Consider the following 18,604-nt stretch of genomic DNA (forward strand, 5'->3'; position numbering starts at 1 on the left):
AGTATCAATGAAAATAACTTTATGGTTGGGGCCACCACAACATGAGCAACTATATTAAAGGGTTGTGGCATTAGGAAGGCTGAGAACCACTAGAGGAAAATACACGGAAGGACAAGCTCCGGAGTGGGAACTTTGTGGGTTCCCTGGCAGAGGCATATAAGAGAGAGGATGGCTTTATTGCCAAGACCCTAAAATATAGCATTTCTTCTGAAATAGCTTCCACTATCTAAACTAAGAAAAAACGCTCCCTTCCTATGTCAGCAAAGGATCTATGGAACCTAGGAGAGCAGTTCTAAGTTTGGAGGAAGGAGATGTGCATCAAAGGAAGGTGTGACTTGTAAGGTAAAATAGAATAAAATTGGATGTGAAGCCCAGCACATTCCCTCTTACAGAATTCTTTCTGTAAGGCTTAGTCTGAAACTCGGAATTGTTTTAAAAACAATTTCTAAATCTTAGAATTCTCTGACCTTCTCCCTTTGAAAAAGAAGACAGTGATATATAACCTTAATTATCTCTGGAACGAGTCAGCGCTGGGCAATGTTTTAAGAATGGGTTGCTTAAAAAAATTTGAAGATTGACTGAAAAACTAAATCACTTATTTTGATTTATGTAATAATGACAAGCAGTATTGTATATACAATGTGCTATGCTAGGAGCTGCAGTTGTGGTTTAGCGGTAGAATATTTACTTAGAAGGCACAAGGCCCGGGACTGGAAAAAGAAAACACACACATACACACAACAAAAGAACCCCCTCCCCCACCAAAATGGTGTTTGTTGCTTATCAACAATGTGTTATACCAAACTACGTCAAGTCCTTGTTCTGTTCACATGTAATTACAATCACTCACTAGCCACAGCTGACTGTGGTTATGGAGACCAAGATAATACCAGCCAAGGACTTCTAGTCAGGAAGGCCATTTGGGATAATCCTTTCTAAAAGGATTCTAAGAAAAAAATTAAAATACTACAAGAATATAGTATATATATACTTTTTTAGAGAAAGTCTCTAAAAAAAGTTGAACACTGTCAATAAATACCTCAAATATCTATTGAGCTGTGCAGGTTAGATTTTGCCAACTTCACACAAACTAGAGTCACTTGGTATGAGGGACCCTCAGCTGAGAACTGCTTTCATCAAGCTTGTAGGGAATTTTCTTGATTAACGGCCCTCTGTGGGTAGTGCCATCCTTGGACAGTGTTCCTGGGTTGTATACTGAAAGTGGGTTGAGCAAGCCCTGGAAAGTATGTCAGTAGGCAGCATTCCCCTGTGGCCTCTGCTTCAGTTCCCGCTCCAGGTTCCTGCTTGAGCTCCTTCCCTGGATTCCCCGGATGATGTATTCTAACATGCGAGATGTAAAAATACCTTTCCTTCCCGGTTGGTTTCACTCACGAGTTTACCGCAGCAGAAACCAAACAAGCACACGAGTGTCCCCTAAGAGTCTGCTACTGATCTAGGTGTGGGCATACAGTGGGTGACGGAACAACACTAATGTGCTAGCTAGAAATCATCTTTACCACATTTCTGAAATCTGTGCTGGGCAACATGTTGACAATAGTTTCAAATTTTAAAACTCATTATTAAAAAATGTTAAGATTTTAGCTTGTACTTTCCCTCTCCATTTTTCCTTTTGGTGCTAGGAATGGGCACACTAGACAACCACTGAGAAACCTCCCTAGCCCAATTTACTTTTCTAATCTAGGCATGTTAAGTTGTCAGACTTACAGTTTTGACACTTTTACTAAATTTAAATTAAATGTTTATAAAAAGAGGGTAGGCTGGGGCTGGAGAGATGGCTCAGTGGTTAGGAGCATTGTCTGCTCTTCCAAAGGTCCTGAGTTCAATTCCCAGCAACCACATGGTGGCTCACAACCATCTGTAAAGAGATCTGGTGCCCTCTTCTGGCCTGCAGACATGCACACAGACAGAATATTGTATACATAGTAAATAAATAAATATTTTAAAAAAAAGAGGGTAGGCTTTATTTCTTAACTTTTGGGTTATGATTAATATGATATTACCCCATTTAAACTAGAGGGGCCCAAAATGACTATAATGTCATGTGCTGGTAGGAATCAGATAGTATTAAAATATGATTTACTGACATTGGGAAGATAGTTCTACCAGTGAAGTACCTTAGTGAAAGCATGAGGACCTGAGCTCAGATCTCCGGCACTCACACAAAAGCTGGACATTGGACAAGGTGGTGTGTCTGCTATACTAGCGCTAGGTGCGGGAAGAGGTAGGGACGGAAACAGGTGGATCCTAAAACTCATTAGCTAGCTAGTCTAGTTAATCAGTGAGCTTCTGGTTCAGTGAAATCTCATCTCAAAAATAAGGAGGAAAGAGATTAAAAAGAAAATACCAGATGCTGGCCTCTGACCTCCACACGCACATGTACACTCCTACCCCGCCCCACACACATAGATTACCTAAGTGATATAGTTTTCTAGTGTTTATTTTTATAAAAGTATTCCAATATTCCCCATATTAAAATATGGCCTCAGCACAGTAATTCATTCATTCATAATTATGGAATTTTGGGGGACCTTAGCTGGATCACTCTTTCCCTACTCTACAGGCTGTTCTTAGTTGTTTTTGACTTATTTGAATCTGCATGTATCAGTTATTCTTGATCTTACAGTTACTTCCTGTCATATACTGGCTTTATAGAAAAGCATATCCTCAAGTGTCATGTGTTAGTCAATGACTACGTGAGAAAGTTTCCCTAAAAAACAAGAAAAGGTAAAGTTGATGGATGGAACAACAACAACAAAACAAAGAAAAAAAAGCTAGTTTTCAGAGATGAGTCATGATAAAGATGATCAGGGAAAACAGCTATCTGTTATTATTCTGGTCAAAACTTCCTTTTTAAAAGTGGTTCTCAGCCGGGCGGTGGTGGCGCACGCTGGGAGGCAGAGGCAGGCGGATCTCTGTGAGTTCGAGACCAGCCTGGTCTACAAGTGCTAGTTCCAGGACAGGCTCCAAAGCCACAGAGAAACCCTGTCTCGAAAAACCAAAANAAAAAAAAAAAAAAAAAAAAAAAAAAAAGTGGTTCTCCTGTCTCAGCCTCTAAGGTTGCTGGGATGCGGTAGAACATCACCACACCAGTGCTACTCGCTTTGCAACTGTCCAATGCTATGCTGGCTGGATATCATAATCCATAGGTAGTTTTTGTTATTGATTTTAAATAATGTTTCCAGGACTTCCAGTGCATTCAACAAAACAGGACACTGAACCTTATCAAACTCTGCTTTGTTGAGTTAGCATGAAATTTTACCTAGATAGGAGTCAGAAAACTATTTCTACAAATGCCCATGTAGTAAAAAAAAAAAAATACTTTAGGCTTTAGGATCTCTATCACAACTACTCAAATTAGCAGGTAGAATACAAAAGCAGCTGTAGATCATTTAATGAGCAGGTGTGGGTATGGCCCTGGCAGCAGCAGGGTAGATTTGGCCCAAGGGCTTTAGATTGTTGACCTTGGTCTAGGTCAATATCCAGTTTCTGAATATCCTCTTAGTATTTTCTTTTTGGCTTCCTCTCACCACAGCAGCTTGGATTTTATTTTTATTTAGTCAACACACACTCTTGGGAAAGTATTTTGAATCCATATTAAAATATTAATGATATGCAATACTGTCAAGTCTCTTTTCATGTATCATCATTAGTGTCATTTAAAAATACTGCCTACATGCCCATTAATTAAAATGTTTCCAGTAACTGGTAGTTTTTCAGCTGTCTAAAACAACAAAAAGAACAACAAAAAGAACATAATTTAAAAATAGTTCTTAAAAGAAATCAAAGGCCACCTGTGGCAGCACATATCTATAATCTTAATACTTACAAGACTAAGCCATGAGCATGGCAAGTTCCAAACCAGACTGAGATACAAAGCAAGACTGTCTTGAATCAAAACAAGGGCTCAGAACATAGCTTATCAGTAGAGTCTGCCTAGCTTGTGCAAGAAAATAAACAAACAGACCAACAAAACAAAACAACACAGAAAAAAGCTTACACAGTAGATAAGCAATCTCAGAATAGTAGAAACTTCTGGAAAAAGGAGAAAATAGTCAGGAGGGGTATCCTATGGGTTTCTGTTGCAGGAGGGGCCACCAGTTAGTTCCTGGCCACTTAGCCCTGAAATAATCACACAGAAACTGTATTAATTAAATCACTGCTTGGCCCATTAGCTCTAAATTCTTATTGGCTACCTCTTACATCTTAGTTTATCCCATTTCTAGTAATCTGTATGTCACCACAAGGTTGTGGCTTGCCAGCAAAGTTTCAGCACGTTTATCTCTGGCCATGGATCCATGACGTCCCTCTAACTCCACCTTCCTCCTCCCATGCTATAGGGCAAGCCAGTTCTTTATTCATTAACCAATAAAAGCAACACATAGACATCAGGACCTCCCACACCAGGTTTCACTGTCTCTAAGATAATTTCTGAAAGATCAAGATGCTAATGAAAGCACTAAAGCAGCCAAGCCTCACAACAGATCTATAGCTGCCACTATCTGGGAAGCAGTGAAAGGGGACTGCAAGTTCAAGGCCTGTGTGGGCAACAGAAGGCATTTAAGATAGATCATGTCTTAAAGTGAACAAACAATAACAAAAATGAATAGCCAAAGCAAACCAAACTGTCAGTTGGAACCTCCAGACTGCCCCATTCCTGTCTCTCTCCAAACACTGCTCATGCAGAGTCTCCAAAGAAAAGGTGCCAAAAAAGCCATTCTTGGTGCCTACTATGACTTCCTCTCCTGAAGTTGTCTATGCCTAAGTCCCTGCCTAAAGCACTCAGTTTTTGACCATACTTGGACACAAACCCAGCTTGTGGCAATCATCATCCCTCGCCTATAACCTATAAAGTTTCCTTGCTTTCATTTGTGGGCACAGCTTCTCCAGCCTTGAGCTCTGGGATTGGAGAACTTGCCTGGAAGTTGCTTTGCTCAAAGAAACCTTTTGTTATATTTTTCCATTTTGGCTTGACCTGGCTTACTGTGGTGGTTGAGAAACTTATTCTTGGGGAAAAGTGGGCAGAAAAACCTATTACAAACCAAAACCACTAATGTAAAAATCTGAAACACATACTGTAAAAACTGATAATGGACAAACCTGTCACTTTTCTATTTGCTGAAAACAAGAGCTGGCAAATGTGGTCCATGGGCTAATCTGGCTTAATGCCTGCTTTTTTTAAGCGTCTAAGACTTGTCTAACATTTTCTATGTGATNNATATGCTGTTTGCTTGGGTGTACACATGGATGCAGGGGCATGTTTCCATGTGAGTATATGTAGAGGCCACAGGAGGATGACAAGTGTCTTACTCTATTACTCTCCCTCTTTATTCTCGTGAGACAGGGTGCCTCACAGACACTTTAAGTCTACCATTTTGACGAGGCTGACAGGTTAGTGCTTGTCTCTGCTCCACAACACTGTGATTATAGACATATACTGTCATGCCAGACTTTTTAGGCAGCTGCTAGAGATTTGAATTGAGGTCCTCATGCTTGCACAGAAAACACTCTTACCATCTGAACCATCTCCCTAGACCCTAGTTTAACATTTTTAAAGGTTTAAACACACACACACACACAAAGAAAAAGATAACACTAATTCTATGACATACAAAGCCTATATCATTTACTCTCTGACATTTTTAATAGAAAAAGGAAGTCAATTCTTGTCTTAAAACAATTCATAGGAAGAAAAGATTAAATAAGAAAGGACAAATCACTAAAGCAAGGGGATATGGCCTCTTGCACAGAGCAATCTTCCTATATAAAACATCTCATATTATTTGTCTCTTTAAATTAACTTTCATTAATATTTTTCAACTTTTAACAAGTAGAAATATTATCAAATTTTATTCTATTTTTGATATAGAAACTTATTTAAAAGAATGTTGGGAGATTATATTTTAAATCACGTTCTGATTTCAGTTCACATTTGTAAACAAAACCCTAGGAAACTCATTCAGTGCCTGGTGTGGAATTGTTAGCTGCTGAGTGGGATTGAGAGTGTCACCAGGGAGCTACTGACAAGATTGAGAGTATTATCAGGGATCCATTCCCTAACTGTCTGCTTTTTTTCCATAGGAGATAATATAGGATGAGAGCTTAATAAACATTCAAAATGTGGTAACACAGTAAGTGTTTCTGGTTATAATGATTGTGAGAAATTATAATAGGTCATCAGAAAAGGTGGGCATTTTCCACTCAGTAGGTAGATTATTGAGAAAATATATCCAAATGTCTTAGCAGGCTTAGCTTACAATAACTGTAGCTCTTAGCTACATCATTAGCATTCTGAGGTTACTACATAGATATATTTTATCCTTTATAACATGTTAAGCATATCAGTACTGTCTTGAATATGAAGACGTATTTTTTAATTTTTATAATTTATTCAGTTTCTCTCCCAGTGATGACCGAATTTAACTAAAGAGATTATAATAGGGGCTTAGAGGCTGTGCTTGCTAAAGTCAATGACTCTTCATTTAGGAGTGAATGGCACAAAGATTAAAAAAAAAAAAACACTTGGTGTTATTTTGCACCTATTTCTTTTGTACCCTAAAATTTGGGTCAATTTTTAAAATTTATTATATTTAAAAAAAATACCAATCCAAGTTTCTACCCCCTCCCCTCCTCCTATCCCCTCCACACACCCTCCCACCCCACCCCCATCCAATCCTCAGAGAGGGTAAGGCACATTGCCTTGTGGAAGGTCCAAGGCCCTCCCAAGTAAGGTATAAAGAGAATAGGATCCCAAAAAGCCAGTACATGCAGTAGGGAAAAATCCTGGTGCCACTGCCAGTGGCCCCTCAGTCTGCCCCAGCCATGCAACTGTCAACCACATTCAGAGGAACTAGTCTGGTCCTACGACTGTTCCTTCCCAGTCCGTTGGGTCAAATTCTTGCTCATCTCTGCACACAGATGTGTAAGCCATTTAAAGAATGTCTGTCTGAATCTGCTAATCCTCTCCTACCCCGAATACACCCAATAAGAGTAACTAAGACTGGATGTAGTATCTAGACATCGCCAGTCTTTGCTCTAAGTACAAAAGAACTAATTCTACCTTGCTTTTCTTCCCTGCAGTCCCCTTGTTTGCCAGGAGGAAATGATCTGATAGATAAATAGCCTATGAGAAGAACTGGAATTACTCCCACAAACAGCAGCAACTTTCTCTGGACTAAGAAGCAAAGGTTACCACCTAGAGATAATGATCAATCTGACCAGGGATTTCCCAAGACTGCTTTATTTGCTCAGCTATACAAAGCCTTTAACCTTTGCCTCTGTTCCCTTTTCTAGAAATGTAAAAGCTCTGTCAACTCGCTGAAGACAGGTCTTAGGTCACTGCCCTCTTTTTCCTGGTATGGCCACAGGACTTTTATAAAACTTCTTGTCTACCTTCACCATTGTTATCTCTTGGACTGTATTCTGCAAACAGTAGACAGACCAGGTCCCTTGGGACTTTGAGTTGGACTTTTTCTCTAAAATTAACATTATCAACATTTGTGAATCAATAAATGAGATCCAGAGTTTCCATACTCAGTGAATACCTGAGAAAAACCATCATCTAATAACTGAGTATGTACTATTAAACTTTAAAATTTAATGGTTCTGGCAACTAAAAATGTGCACAGAATAATGACCATAAATGTGTACCAGGTAGAAATTATTCACCTGATCACAATTCACCGTTTTTGTTCTGTCAAATAATCTCCCCCATGCCCCACTGCTGTTGGGAATTCCATGATAGGCAAGTGTTCTCTATTAGTGAGCTGTATCCGGAACCCTTGCCTTCTTGAGACAGGGTCTTTTAGGTAGTTCAGGTTAGTCTTCAACTTACTATGTTTCACATTGGCCTTGAACTCAAGGTTCTCCTGCTTCTACCTTCTTAGTTCTGAGACTATGGAATTGAACTACAATGCCCAGAACAAATGTAGTTTTAAAAATTATATACTGGGATGGATAGATGGCTCAGTAATTAAGAATGCACACACTGTCCCGAAGGACTCGTTTGGTGCCCAGCATTGACACTGGGCAGCTTACAACTGACTGTAACTTTAACTCCAAGGGAGCCAACAGTCTCTTCTGGCTTCTGCAGGCACTGTACTCACGTGTACATACATTTACATTTAAAATTAAAATCTTGCTGGGTGTGGTCTGTAATCCCAGCACTCAGGAGTCTTAGGCTTGTAGAATCTATGAGTTCAAGGCCAGTTCGGTTTACCTAGTGAGTTCCACGTCAGCCAAGGCTAAATAATGAGACCTTGTCTCAGAAACAAAAGAAAAATTAATACTTTAAAAATATATATTATTATTGTGTATGTGTGTGCATGATGTGTCCGTGTGCGCACATGTGTGCAGGTGTCAGAGGACAACTTGTGGAGTTAGTTCTCTTCTTCCCTTGGGTCCCAGGGATTGAACTAAGCCTTGCATGGAAAGTACCTTGACTCTCTGACCCATCTTGCCCTCAAATAAAAATTTTAACGAGGCTAATCTTAAACTATTTATTTATTTACTTATTTATTCATTTCAGGACAGGGTCTCACTATGTATCTCTGGAACTCATTATGTAGATCAGGCTGGTCTTGAACTCACAGACTTCACCAGACTCTGCCTCCCAAGTGCTGGGATTAAAGGGATGGGCCACTATGCCTTTATTTTTTGATTTAGCCATATAAGTGCTACCTCTAAAATTCAACTTTTAAAAATTGCCCAATGTTTAGGAATATACAAATGGCATAAATAACTTGAGAAACTACTTACTAGATGTTTATCACCCAGAGCAGAAAGATGACATTATGGAAACTACTGAGGCCTTCTGCCCATTTTCCCTGGCTGGACATTTCCCCCTTCTCCAAAGCTATTTTTCTAAACATTGTATTTGTTGTATCCCTGCACTTCCTATTTTTAGTATGATTCTGTGCATTTCAAAATAACTCATGCATTTTATAACTTATTTTTATTGATTTAGCTTTATATCTGTGAACGAATACACGCTGATAGTTATAAACTGAATGGTAGGTATCAGTTTAGCAAACAACTGATGTGCTTTTTTACTGTCATGACCTTTTGGTCAGTAGCAGTCGTTTATGAGTCAAATTGAAGTCTGTCATATTTGGGACAGACAGATAAGAGCACCATTCTTTTTTCTCCTTAATGAACTCAGAGGCTACATATTCTGCATATTCTAGGTTGTGCAATAGGACAGGACATCAAGAACATGGAGGCTTCATCAAACAGAATCCTTAAATGGGTGACAAAGTGTCCCTTACTAACCCCTGGACATTCTGAGAAAGAGCAATCCTGCTTCACTGACATATGCATCTACTTAAGTGGTTAGGTTAGGGTTACTGTCTTCCTCCTAATATTCACAATCAGTATAGTAAGTAGGGGAAAAGTGAAAAAACCTTTGGACAACACCTCTTTGATTCGAGATTCTTAATTTTTCTTACTTGCACAGCAAAACAAGTCTCACACACACATGCTTCCTTCAAAGGCCTGCTGCATGGACAGTATTTTGTTTGCATGCTTAAATACTGTTCAGAAACATTAGTTTTGTCTCATCAGCTAGATATTCAGCTCTTTAAGAATCAGACTCTAGCTGGGCAGTGAAGGTACACATCTTTATCCTAGCACTTGGGAGGCAGAGGCAGGCGAATCTCTGTAAGTTTGAGGTCAGCCTGGTTTAGAGAGAGTTCCAGGACAGCCAGAGCTACAGAGAGAAACCCTGTCTAGAAAACCAAACCAAACCAAACCAAAGAAAAACAAAATCATGCTCTCTTGCCTTTTGTACCCTATTTTGCTCCTTACAGAAAAATGCACATATGTGAAGAATTGGTTTCTTGCTTACCTGGGAAAGATGAGGATTAATATTAAATTATCTACTCTGTATAAGTGTCATATTTCACTGCTCATGTTTTACATGAGCGTATTAATTCTTTATATATATGGATAGATACTAAGGCTAAGTGACTTTCTTTTAGTCACAGAACCTAGAAGGAAGGTGAAGTGCAGGGACAGGACAGATGAAAACAATCTGCTTAATTCAAATCCTTTGCTTCTTTTTGACTGAACTGAGATCACCCTAGCATAGAACTTGAAATGGCTAACAAAATTAGTTTCTGTTTATACATTTTACAAACAAAACATGCATTTGGAGAATTCTAAGGACTCATGACTTTTGGATCTTACCTTGATCACCTCTGGTGTCTGCTGAATCAGAACAACCGAAGCATTATCTTTGGTTTTCTCACCAACAGAGCTCCTACAGACTGATTGACTGGCCTGGGAGGAAGTTGTCAAAGTTTCCTGTAGAATCTGCATCATTTCCTTTTCTTGTGATAGGCTCCCTCTGCCTGACTTGCAATCAACTAGTTCTTGAGCAAAGTCTTCAATGCTTTCCAGAATTCGAAGTAAGAGGGCTCGGTCTTCTTCCTCAATTTTGTGTCCATTGTTTTCAATAATCCTTGTTAGACAGGAAGGTGAGACCTTTTCTGCAGGTGAAGAGTCTATAGGTTTGGACTCAAGATCTTCATGGATCTGACCTGTCAAACGACTATGACTATTTAATGAACTGACGCTCTCACCCTTGGCAAGTGGTTCTCCAAGAGAGGTTTCCATCTTCTGTGAAAATGATTCCAAATCCATTAACAGTTTGTCTATCTCTTCTTGACTATTATGGTTCATAAAGTGTCTCTGGTCTTTTAGTTCTATGGTAGGAACTTCTAATTTAGATTCTTCCTTAGGTGGATGAACCATCGCTGGCTTTTCAAATACCTTACCAATTTCATTTTGCACTGAAGTAGGACGTTTCTTAAGATGAGTATCATGGTCTGAAAATTCTTTATGTTCATTTACCTTTAGCAGACTCTGACCTTGTCCATTCTCTGTTTTCTGTTCTTTTTCTAATAATGACTTCTTTCCATCTGATTCTTCTTCAATATAAAGAGTTTCCATTAAATTACTAGAAGAGACATTCTCTAAAGGATTCATGGTTAATGATGGTGATTGAACTTGCACGGGTTTTAGAGTTCCAGAAGTGTTTACCTCCAAGCTACACAAGGAATTTGTATTGTTTGGAGTGGCTTTTTCAATGTCTGTTTGTTTAAAATTATTCTTGTTATCTTGCAATTCAACAGTATGAAAATGTCTGGAGTCAAGGGCTGAGAGGTGGACAACATCCTCATATTTAGGGGGCTGTTCAGTCCCATATATTGGGGAGAATGGAGTCAATTGTAAGTTAGGTATACTGCTGACAAGTTCTGTTAAATCTACAGCTTCATTATTCCCAGACTGCATAAATTCGAATGGTAACTTTCTTAGGTAGCATGCTAGCCTTGTCATTACATTCATATAGACGGTTTCAGAGTTAGAAATTGCATCATTGCTACTTCCTTCATTGATACTGTTTCCCGACTTTTTCTTTATACATTGTTTTATGATGTCTGTACATTTTTTCAAATCTTCAGAGCATTTCAGTAAGATGTCCAAGCACATTTTTATGTCTGTTCCAGAAGAAAAATGATCTATTTTATGTTTTTCCAAAATCTGAGTAACTAGGTCTTCTTCAGAAAAGTTCTGAAGAAGCATGGAAGTCAGGTTTGTATCAAACGAATTTCTTTGAGATAAAGATTTTTCCTCAACTGAGGAACTCCGGAGTAAGCCAAAGGATGGAGTGGTACCATCATTATTATAATGGCCATAGAGTAAATCAAAATCAACTGACCTCCTATTAAATGAGTCAGATTTAACTTTCCTTCCTTTTTTATAAGCTGCATGGTTTGAGTTTCTGAGTCTTTCAAGGGAAAATTCTTTTATTTTCCCACTGGCAAAGCTGATTGCTTCTCCAGCAATGTCCTTTAAGTTACAGGTATTCTGAAACGCAGATGCTCTCTTGGCCCTGGGTATGCCTGTGAGGGCCTGATGGTGATAGTCTTCAGCTGACGAAAGCCCACTGTCATGGGGCAAAAACACAGAGTTCAGATCCACATCTTTGAACTGAGACACAGGGATATGCAAGAGGTCGGCACAAACACTATGATGCACCACAATGCAGTCTACGCCATGTGTGAAGGTGTGGCAGGTTCCAGTGCAATAATGTATGGCTTGCTCAAAACGCCGGTCTATCAGCACACTGCTGTAATGGTTCACGGTGCTAACTACAAGTCTGTAAGTTGCTGCCATAATATCAAATTCACTTAGTGGTAGGATGTGGAACTTTATATACTCTGTTTTAAGAAATTATTCTTAAAATAGTACTTTGCTGAAAAAATTTAATGATAATGTTCAGTGGCGTCTTGCAAAATATACCTACTTTTCCATGAAGGGAAATCTTTAAATTTGAGGTTTGGTAACTATCAGTATACAGTAGCTGCTGCACATGTATGCTTATATTAGCAAGTCTAATAATTTAAATATTATACATTTTAGTTTTATTTAGTAACTTGATACTATGGTATTATTTTATGAAGGAATATCTTCTTTTAATTCTTCAGTGGTTCTATATTATGAAAATTTATTGCCATAAACTGTCATATAAATCTTAGTTGGTGGTACAGGAGTATTGTGATAACTGAGTATCCCAAAGTCTTAAGTGATCCATTTTTCTGTGAATGACAGAGAAACCTAGAATAAAAGGAGAAAATAATTAAACACATGCAATAAATCAATGATCTCTACACTCCATCACAGAACTTGCTACTGATATTAATATAGGACTTTGCTTTCTCACATTCCATACTCAGTACTAGAAGTAGTACCTCAAGTCTGCCTTCTTGCATATGCCTAGCTGATAATTCCTATATTACCCTTCTTGCTTTTTTATATGGCAGTAACAAGCTCATATATAGACAGTTGTCTTAACCTCATGGCTCAAGAATGAACACTATTGTTCTCCTCATGGATCAAGACTCGTCTTTTGATCCACTTTCAAGCCCTTTGACATGTTTCTAAGCCACCTATCACCAGATTTTTTTTTTTTTGGTTTTTCGAGACAGGGTTTCTCTGTGGTTTTGGAGCCTGTCCTGGAACTAGCTCTTGTAGACCAGGCTGGTCTCGAACTCACAGAGATCCGCCTGCCTCTGCCTCCCGAGTGCTGGGATTAAAGGCGTGCACCACCACTGCCCGGCCTATCCCCAGATTTTCTACTGCTCTCCTGCACCAACTCTCTGCTTGTATCAACCGAGTTTCTTTTCAAAGACTGTCAACACTTGGGACCTACTCCTAATTTTATAAGTTCCTCTACAGTTGGTAATTATTCTCCCATAATCTTCTCTGTTCTAACATACAGAAAAGCAATCTTTATCATTCTCTTGGTTCGGTATTCTCAGACCCTGCTTCATGTGCATTTCCTTTTCTCTTTTTACCATGTGCATAAGATCTCCTTAATTATTCTTACTTAAAAAACAGCTTGGAAAAATCTATAGAAGTAGCTTTCCAAAAATGTTCTGCCAATGCCATTTAATCACAAAATATAAAACGCCTATTATGTCCTTGGCTGTTTCTAATCTAAGTGCTGGGGGTTACAGTAGTGAATGATATAATGGCCTTGCCCTTACTGAGGTGAAAAATCTAGTTGGAAAAAGAGTAACATGTAAATAAACATATAATTCATTAGACATGCATTATGGGGAAAATCAAGCAGGATAAGGATTCAGAAGAAATATAAAGGTGTTTAAAAAAAGAAACCAGAGGCAACCTTATTGACATCTGAACAAAGACCTATAAAAGGAGAGGAAGCAGGCCAAAAAGGTATTACCAGGTAAATCATATGGCAGTTAAATCTTAAGTGCAAAGGTCCTGAGGTGGTATCATATTTGGTTTACTACAAGAATACGGAGATTAATGTGGCCGAAGAAGAGAAAGTAGGACTAGTATGAGGTAAGGTCTGAAAGGACAGGTGGAGCCTAATCATGCATGACCTATAGCTCTCTCTAATGGAATTGTTTAACTCTGAGAGCACAGGGCACAACTGATAAATAGTGAATGGAGAAATGACGCAATTAGAGTTACATTTTAAACTGATGATTTTAGATGTTGTTTTCAGGCACATAGAAGACAAGGAAAGAAACGAAAATAAACAGGATCACAAGTGGCCAGGCAGGAATGCTGGGAATCTAGGACCAAGATAGTAACAGTGCAACAGATGTTTAGATGTATCTATTTCAAAGGTATAGCCAACACGATTTGCTGAACCACAGAATGTGTAATATGGATGAATCAAGAACAGTGCATTAAGGCAATGATAGGAAAGATAAATATAGCAGTGAAGGAGAATATAAATTTCACTGGATCATTGGTGATTGTTTGTTTTAAGACAGGGTGTCACTATGTAGCCATGGTTAACATGGAACATGATGTGTAGACCAGGCTGGTACTGAACTCCCAGAAATATACCTGCTCTGCCTTCTTAGTGTTGACATTAAAGGCATGTTCCATTATGTCCGGTACTATCAGAATTTCAATAATAAAAATCTTTACCCATTTAAAAACAAAAATGTGCTCATATTTTATTTCTTTAATCCTATACAATTATTGTACTTATTCATTTATTTTGGGCAAGCTATTATTACCCTTTACTTACTTAGATATTAGAAACTTAGTGACTACAGAAATGATGTAAAAGAATAATTGTTCCGAGACAGGGTCTTACTATGTAGTATATGCTGGCCTCAAACTCCCAAGTCTTTGCCTCCTGGGTGCTGGGATTACAGACATTTATTACCATGTCCTCAAAGAAATTTTTCCTGCTTTGAAATTTCATAGTGGTTACATTATTAACTACTGGTTCTTTGGATATAAGATCACTGTTTTTGTACCAGTACTATAACATTATAATTAATATTAAAGTGGAGATACAACTCACATCCCTAATTTCTTATTCTTTATCTTCTAAATATTCTTTAATTTTATTCTAGATAAACTGCTGAACTGTCAACTTCAAGATAAATTTTCCTATGATTTGAATACAAATATAGCAAATTTATGATTTGGAAGAAACACTGCTTTCATCATAACTTTTGGATTTCCACCTGGAAGATGTTAATTTTAAAAGTCTATCACCTTTCTCTTCAAGGTTTTCTTCCGATGGATCTGAATGAGTCTCACTACGTAGCCTTGGCTACTTTCCAACTTGCAACAGTTCTCTGACCTCAGTTCTCAAGTGCTGGGATTATAGGAGTTTGCCATCATACCCTGCCCCTGTGTTTTAATTTAGTTGCTACGTGAATGGAGTTTGAACAACCATTGCCTCATGCTTGTTTGTCTTCACCATTCCCAGTGGCGTATATAAAACTAGATGTATTCAGATGGGGTGGAGCTGGTATAGAAAGAAGCTTCACACTAACAGAGGTAACAGGTGTCCCGTAACTAAGGAAAACTACAAAGTAGCCCAACCATAAAATTATCATGGAACAAAAGTTAAACACAGCAATGGAAGGGATAACGTTTTCAAAAGACATACAACTCAAACAACCCAAACACAGAGCATAGAAATAGCATCAAGTTGGGCCAAGATAGATGACTCAATTGTTAAGAGCACTTGCTGTCCTTCCAGAAAACCTGAGTTCAGTTCCCTGCAACCATATCAGACAGCTGTGAGCTGTCTCCAGTTCCAGGGAATATGATGCCATCTATTGACCTTTGAGGGCACTTGTAGACACATGGCATATACTTACACAGACACACAATGCACATAAATAAAAACAAAATTAAAAAATAAATAATGTCAAGCATTAAGAATGGATATACCTTTGTAGAAACCTAAAATTGTTTTGAAGGGCACTGAGACAAGGTCTTTCTATATAGCCCTGACTGGCCTGGTACTATGTAGCCCAAGTTAGCCTCAAACTTATACAGTTGTCCTACTCAAAGTAAATAACCCAGCTATAAATCTATGACTTTTAAAAAATGTTGAATAAGGATACAAGGGGAAGTAAATTAATAATGCTGAGAAGCCATAATATAACTATATGGGATATATCAGGACTATTTTCTAATAAAATTAATGAACCTGTATTAATAAAAATGAGTACTAGAAAGTTTAAATGCCTAATATTTATTAAAACACATGTCAGATTAGTTCTTAAACTAACAATAACAACAACAAAAACACCCAAGTATTTTTTTTGAGAAATTTCAGGAAATAGACAAAATATTTTCCTTAGGCCTGAATTGTAACCAAACAACTGGTTAATAAAGCAGCTTGGAGGAATTTGTTATACTAGAATTTGAAATAAATAAAAAAATATATGCTATTCAATAAAACTTAACAAGTTGATAGAAATAGTTAACACTATCTGATATGCCTATAGTTTGCCACATGGAGATACTTCAAATGTGGTTAGGGTAAACTGTAGAGGCTCAAAAATGTGAGCCTATTTCCATATGACCAAAGGTCAGAGAGTTGGAACTTACCTCTAGTCCTTCAAGATTATTTCTACCTCAAACAAAGTTCCCACCTAGATTTAGAACAGAGAGTTCTGCTCTCTCAAGGTTATTGTCAACAGGTGTGGCTAATAGCCAGACCTTGTATTTCAGGAATAGAGAAGTAGATACGTTTCTACCTCAAACAAAAGTCTACAGATCCATCTAAGTTCCAGTTCTCTTAAGGAGATAACACTGGATTCCACTCAGGGAGTGGTTTGCTTATAGAATGTTTTGGCCTAGGGTGAGAGCCTAACTTGTTTTGTTCTAAGCAATACAATGTTTAACTATGGATGTAGCCAGTGACCTTCAACAGGTCTGTTCATTTCCTTGTATCATGTTAATGCAGTTTTTTTTGGTCTTACTCCTACCTTTTGAGGCCAGGGATATTTTAAAAAAATTGGAAATTAAACATGGCTGAATTCCTCACTGAAACTCCGTCCCAATATTATTCTATATGTTTCTCTGTTTTATTATTTTCATTCGTGTCTTCATATTCTTTACTAATATTTCCTAAATCCCCATGCCTCTACCCTGGCAAGAGGTATTTTTGTTGAGACTCGTCCCCTAAAGGTAACAAAAGAACTGAATTGTATTTAAATTATTTTTTTTAATTGTGAAATATTTTGGACATATAGGAGTTGAAAAAAATAGTACATGGAGTGCCTGTGAATTCCTCTGCCCAGGGCTCTCCAGTAATAATTGCTGTGTGATAACGTTCTGCACACTGTGAATATGTATTCTTCTTTTTGGCTAATAAAGAAGCTGCCTTGGCCTATAGCAAGGCAGAATAAAGCCAGTCAGGAAAGCCAAACAGAGAGGAAAAGGACAGAGTCTAGAGGAGAAGTCAGCCAGCTGCTGAGGAAGCAGAATGTATAAAAAAAATGAGGTAATAAGCCATGAGCCACGCGGTGAAGCATAGATAAGAAATATGGGTTAATATAAGTGTAAGAGTCAGCTAGTAATAAGCCTGAGCTATAGTCCAAGAGTTTATAAGTAATATTAAGCCTCTATGTCGTTATTTGGGAACAGGTAGGAGGGAGAAAAATGTCCAACTACATATGGTGTTCCAATGTGGGGCCAGAATTTCCATGTAAAACCTGACAAAAACTTAAAATGAGATTCTAGACACACAAGAATAGAGTCAAGCATGGCTTCTTGGTAGCTAAATTTTCTCAGGTGGGCTCTATTTGCTGGTAGTGAGCAAAGGTGCAGCTCCTTTAAGAGTTGCATCCTTTCTCAGTGCTAAAAGCAAAAACAGGCAGTTCTTTTGAGAGGCCTTACTATCAAACACTTATATGGTGTTTATGAGCAGCAGGTGACATGCTACTTAGTGGCAGATTGACCCAGAAACTTCCCAGAGTTGGGGCAGTAAACATGGCTTCCAAAGCTGGCAGTACATGTACCTCTAACATGAGATTAGCTTCTTAGGGAACCAAGGGGGAGGATCCAGCCACCAACACATCATGATTAAAGTTACACAGTAGTATTTTTTTGCTAATGCAGACAGAAAAGGCTACTGGTACACAATAAGGATAGATTCAGACAAAAAGAGCCTCTAAAGGGGCATAATGTATTTGAAAAGATGCATAGGCTTGAGACAGAAGAGAAAAAGTATATACAGTCTTAGATTTAAAAATACAGTTTTAAAATAATAAAAAAAGTCCTTAAAAGGGGAGTAAAGTAATATAAAAGAAAGAAGCCATGTAAGGATAGAAAATACACAGAGAGTCTGGAGACTGTAAGGTATTGTGTTGTCTTTAAAGTTTTTTGACTGTTGAGAAAGGAACAATAACTGCTAGGAAACATTTGGTTATAGATGCTGCTGAATTAAAGCAATCTGTATATTTTGAAAATGTCTTGACTTCAAAGTGGAAGTCAAAAGATATGTTACTTTGGAAAAGAGGTTGTGCTTTTATTTTCTTAGAAAATAAAAGGCTGTGGATTCATTCAAGGGAATGATGGCCCAGGTGTTCTGACATCTGCTGTAGGAGTTCCTTTTGTTTGTATGTTGCTTTCATTGGTTAATGAATAAAGAAACTGTCTTGGCCGAGTTGATAGGGCAGAATTTAGGTAGGCAGAGAATAAAGAACTGAATGCTGGGAGGAAGAAAGGCGGAGTAGGAGAGAGATGCCATGGATCTGCTGGAGACAGATGTTGTGAATTTTAC

The 18,604-nt window shown here is 38.1% G+C and overlaps 1 protein-coding gene across 3 annotated transcripts in view; it reads right to left on the bottom strand.

Moving 5' to 3' along the window:
• Window positions 1-18,604, bottom strand: part of Ppp2r3a (protein phosphatase 2 regulatory subunit B''alpha) — a 140,710-nt gene that overhangs the window by 86,488 nt on the left and 35,618 nt on the right. For 2 of the 3 annotated variants that reach the window (XM_050139378.1, XM_050139377.1), the window contains exon 2: window positions 10,204-12,636. The exons of the other annotated variant lie outside the window; for it this stretch is intronic. In XM_050139378.1, the coding sequence (XP_049995335.1) occupies window positions 10,204-12,195 (1,992 nt within the window). In that variant the 5' untranslated portion in view covers window positions 12,196-12,636. The remainder of the gene's footprint in view (window positions 1-10,203; window positions 12,637-18,604) is intronic. 3 annotated transcript variants of the gene reach the window in all.

The sequence above is a fragment of the Alexandromys fortis genome, unplaced genomic scaffold, assembly GCF_014885135.2.
Source record: "Alexandromys fortis isolate MF-2015 unplaced genomic scaffold, M_Fortis_MF-2015_v1.1 scaffold_36, whole genome shotgun sequence".
NCBI lineage: Eukaryota > Metazoa > Chordata > Mammalia > Rodentia > Cricetidae > Alexandromys > Alexandromys fortis.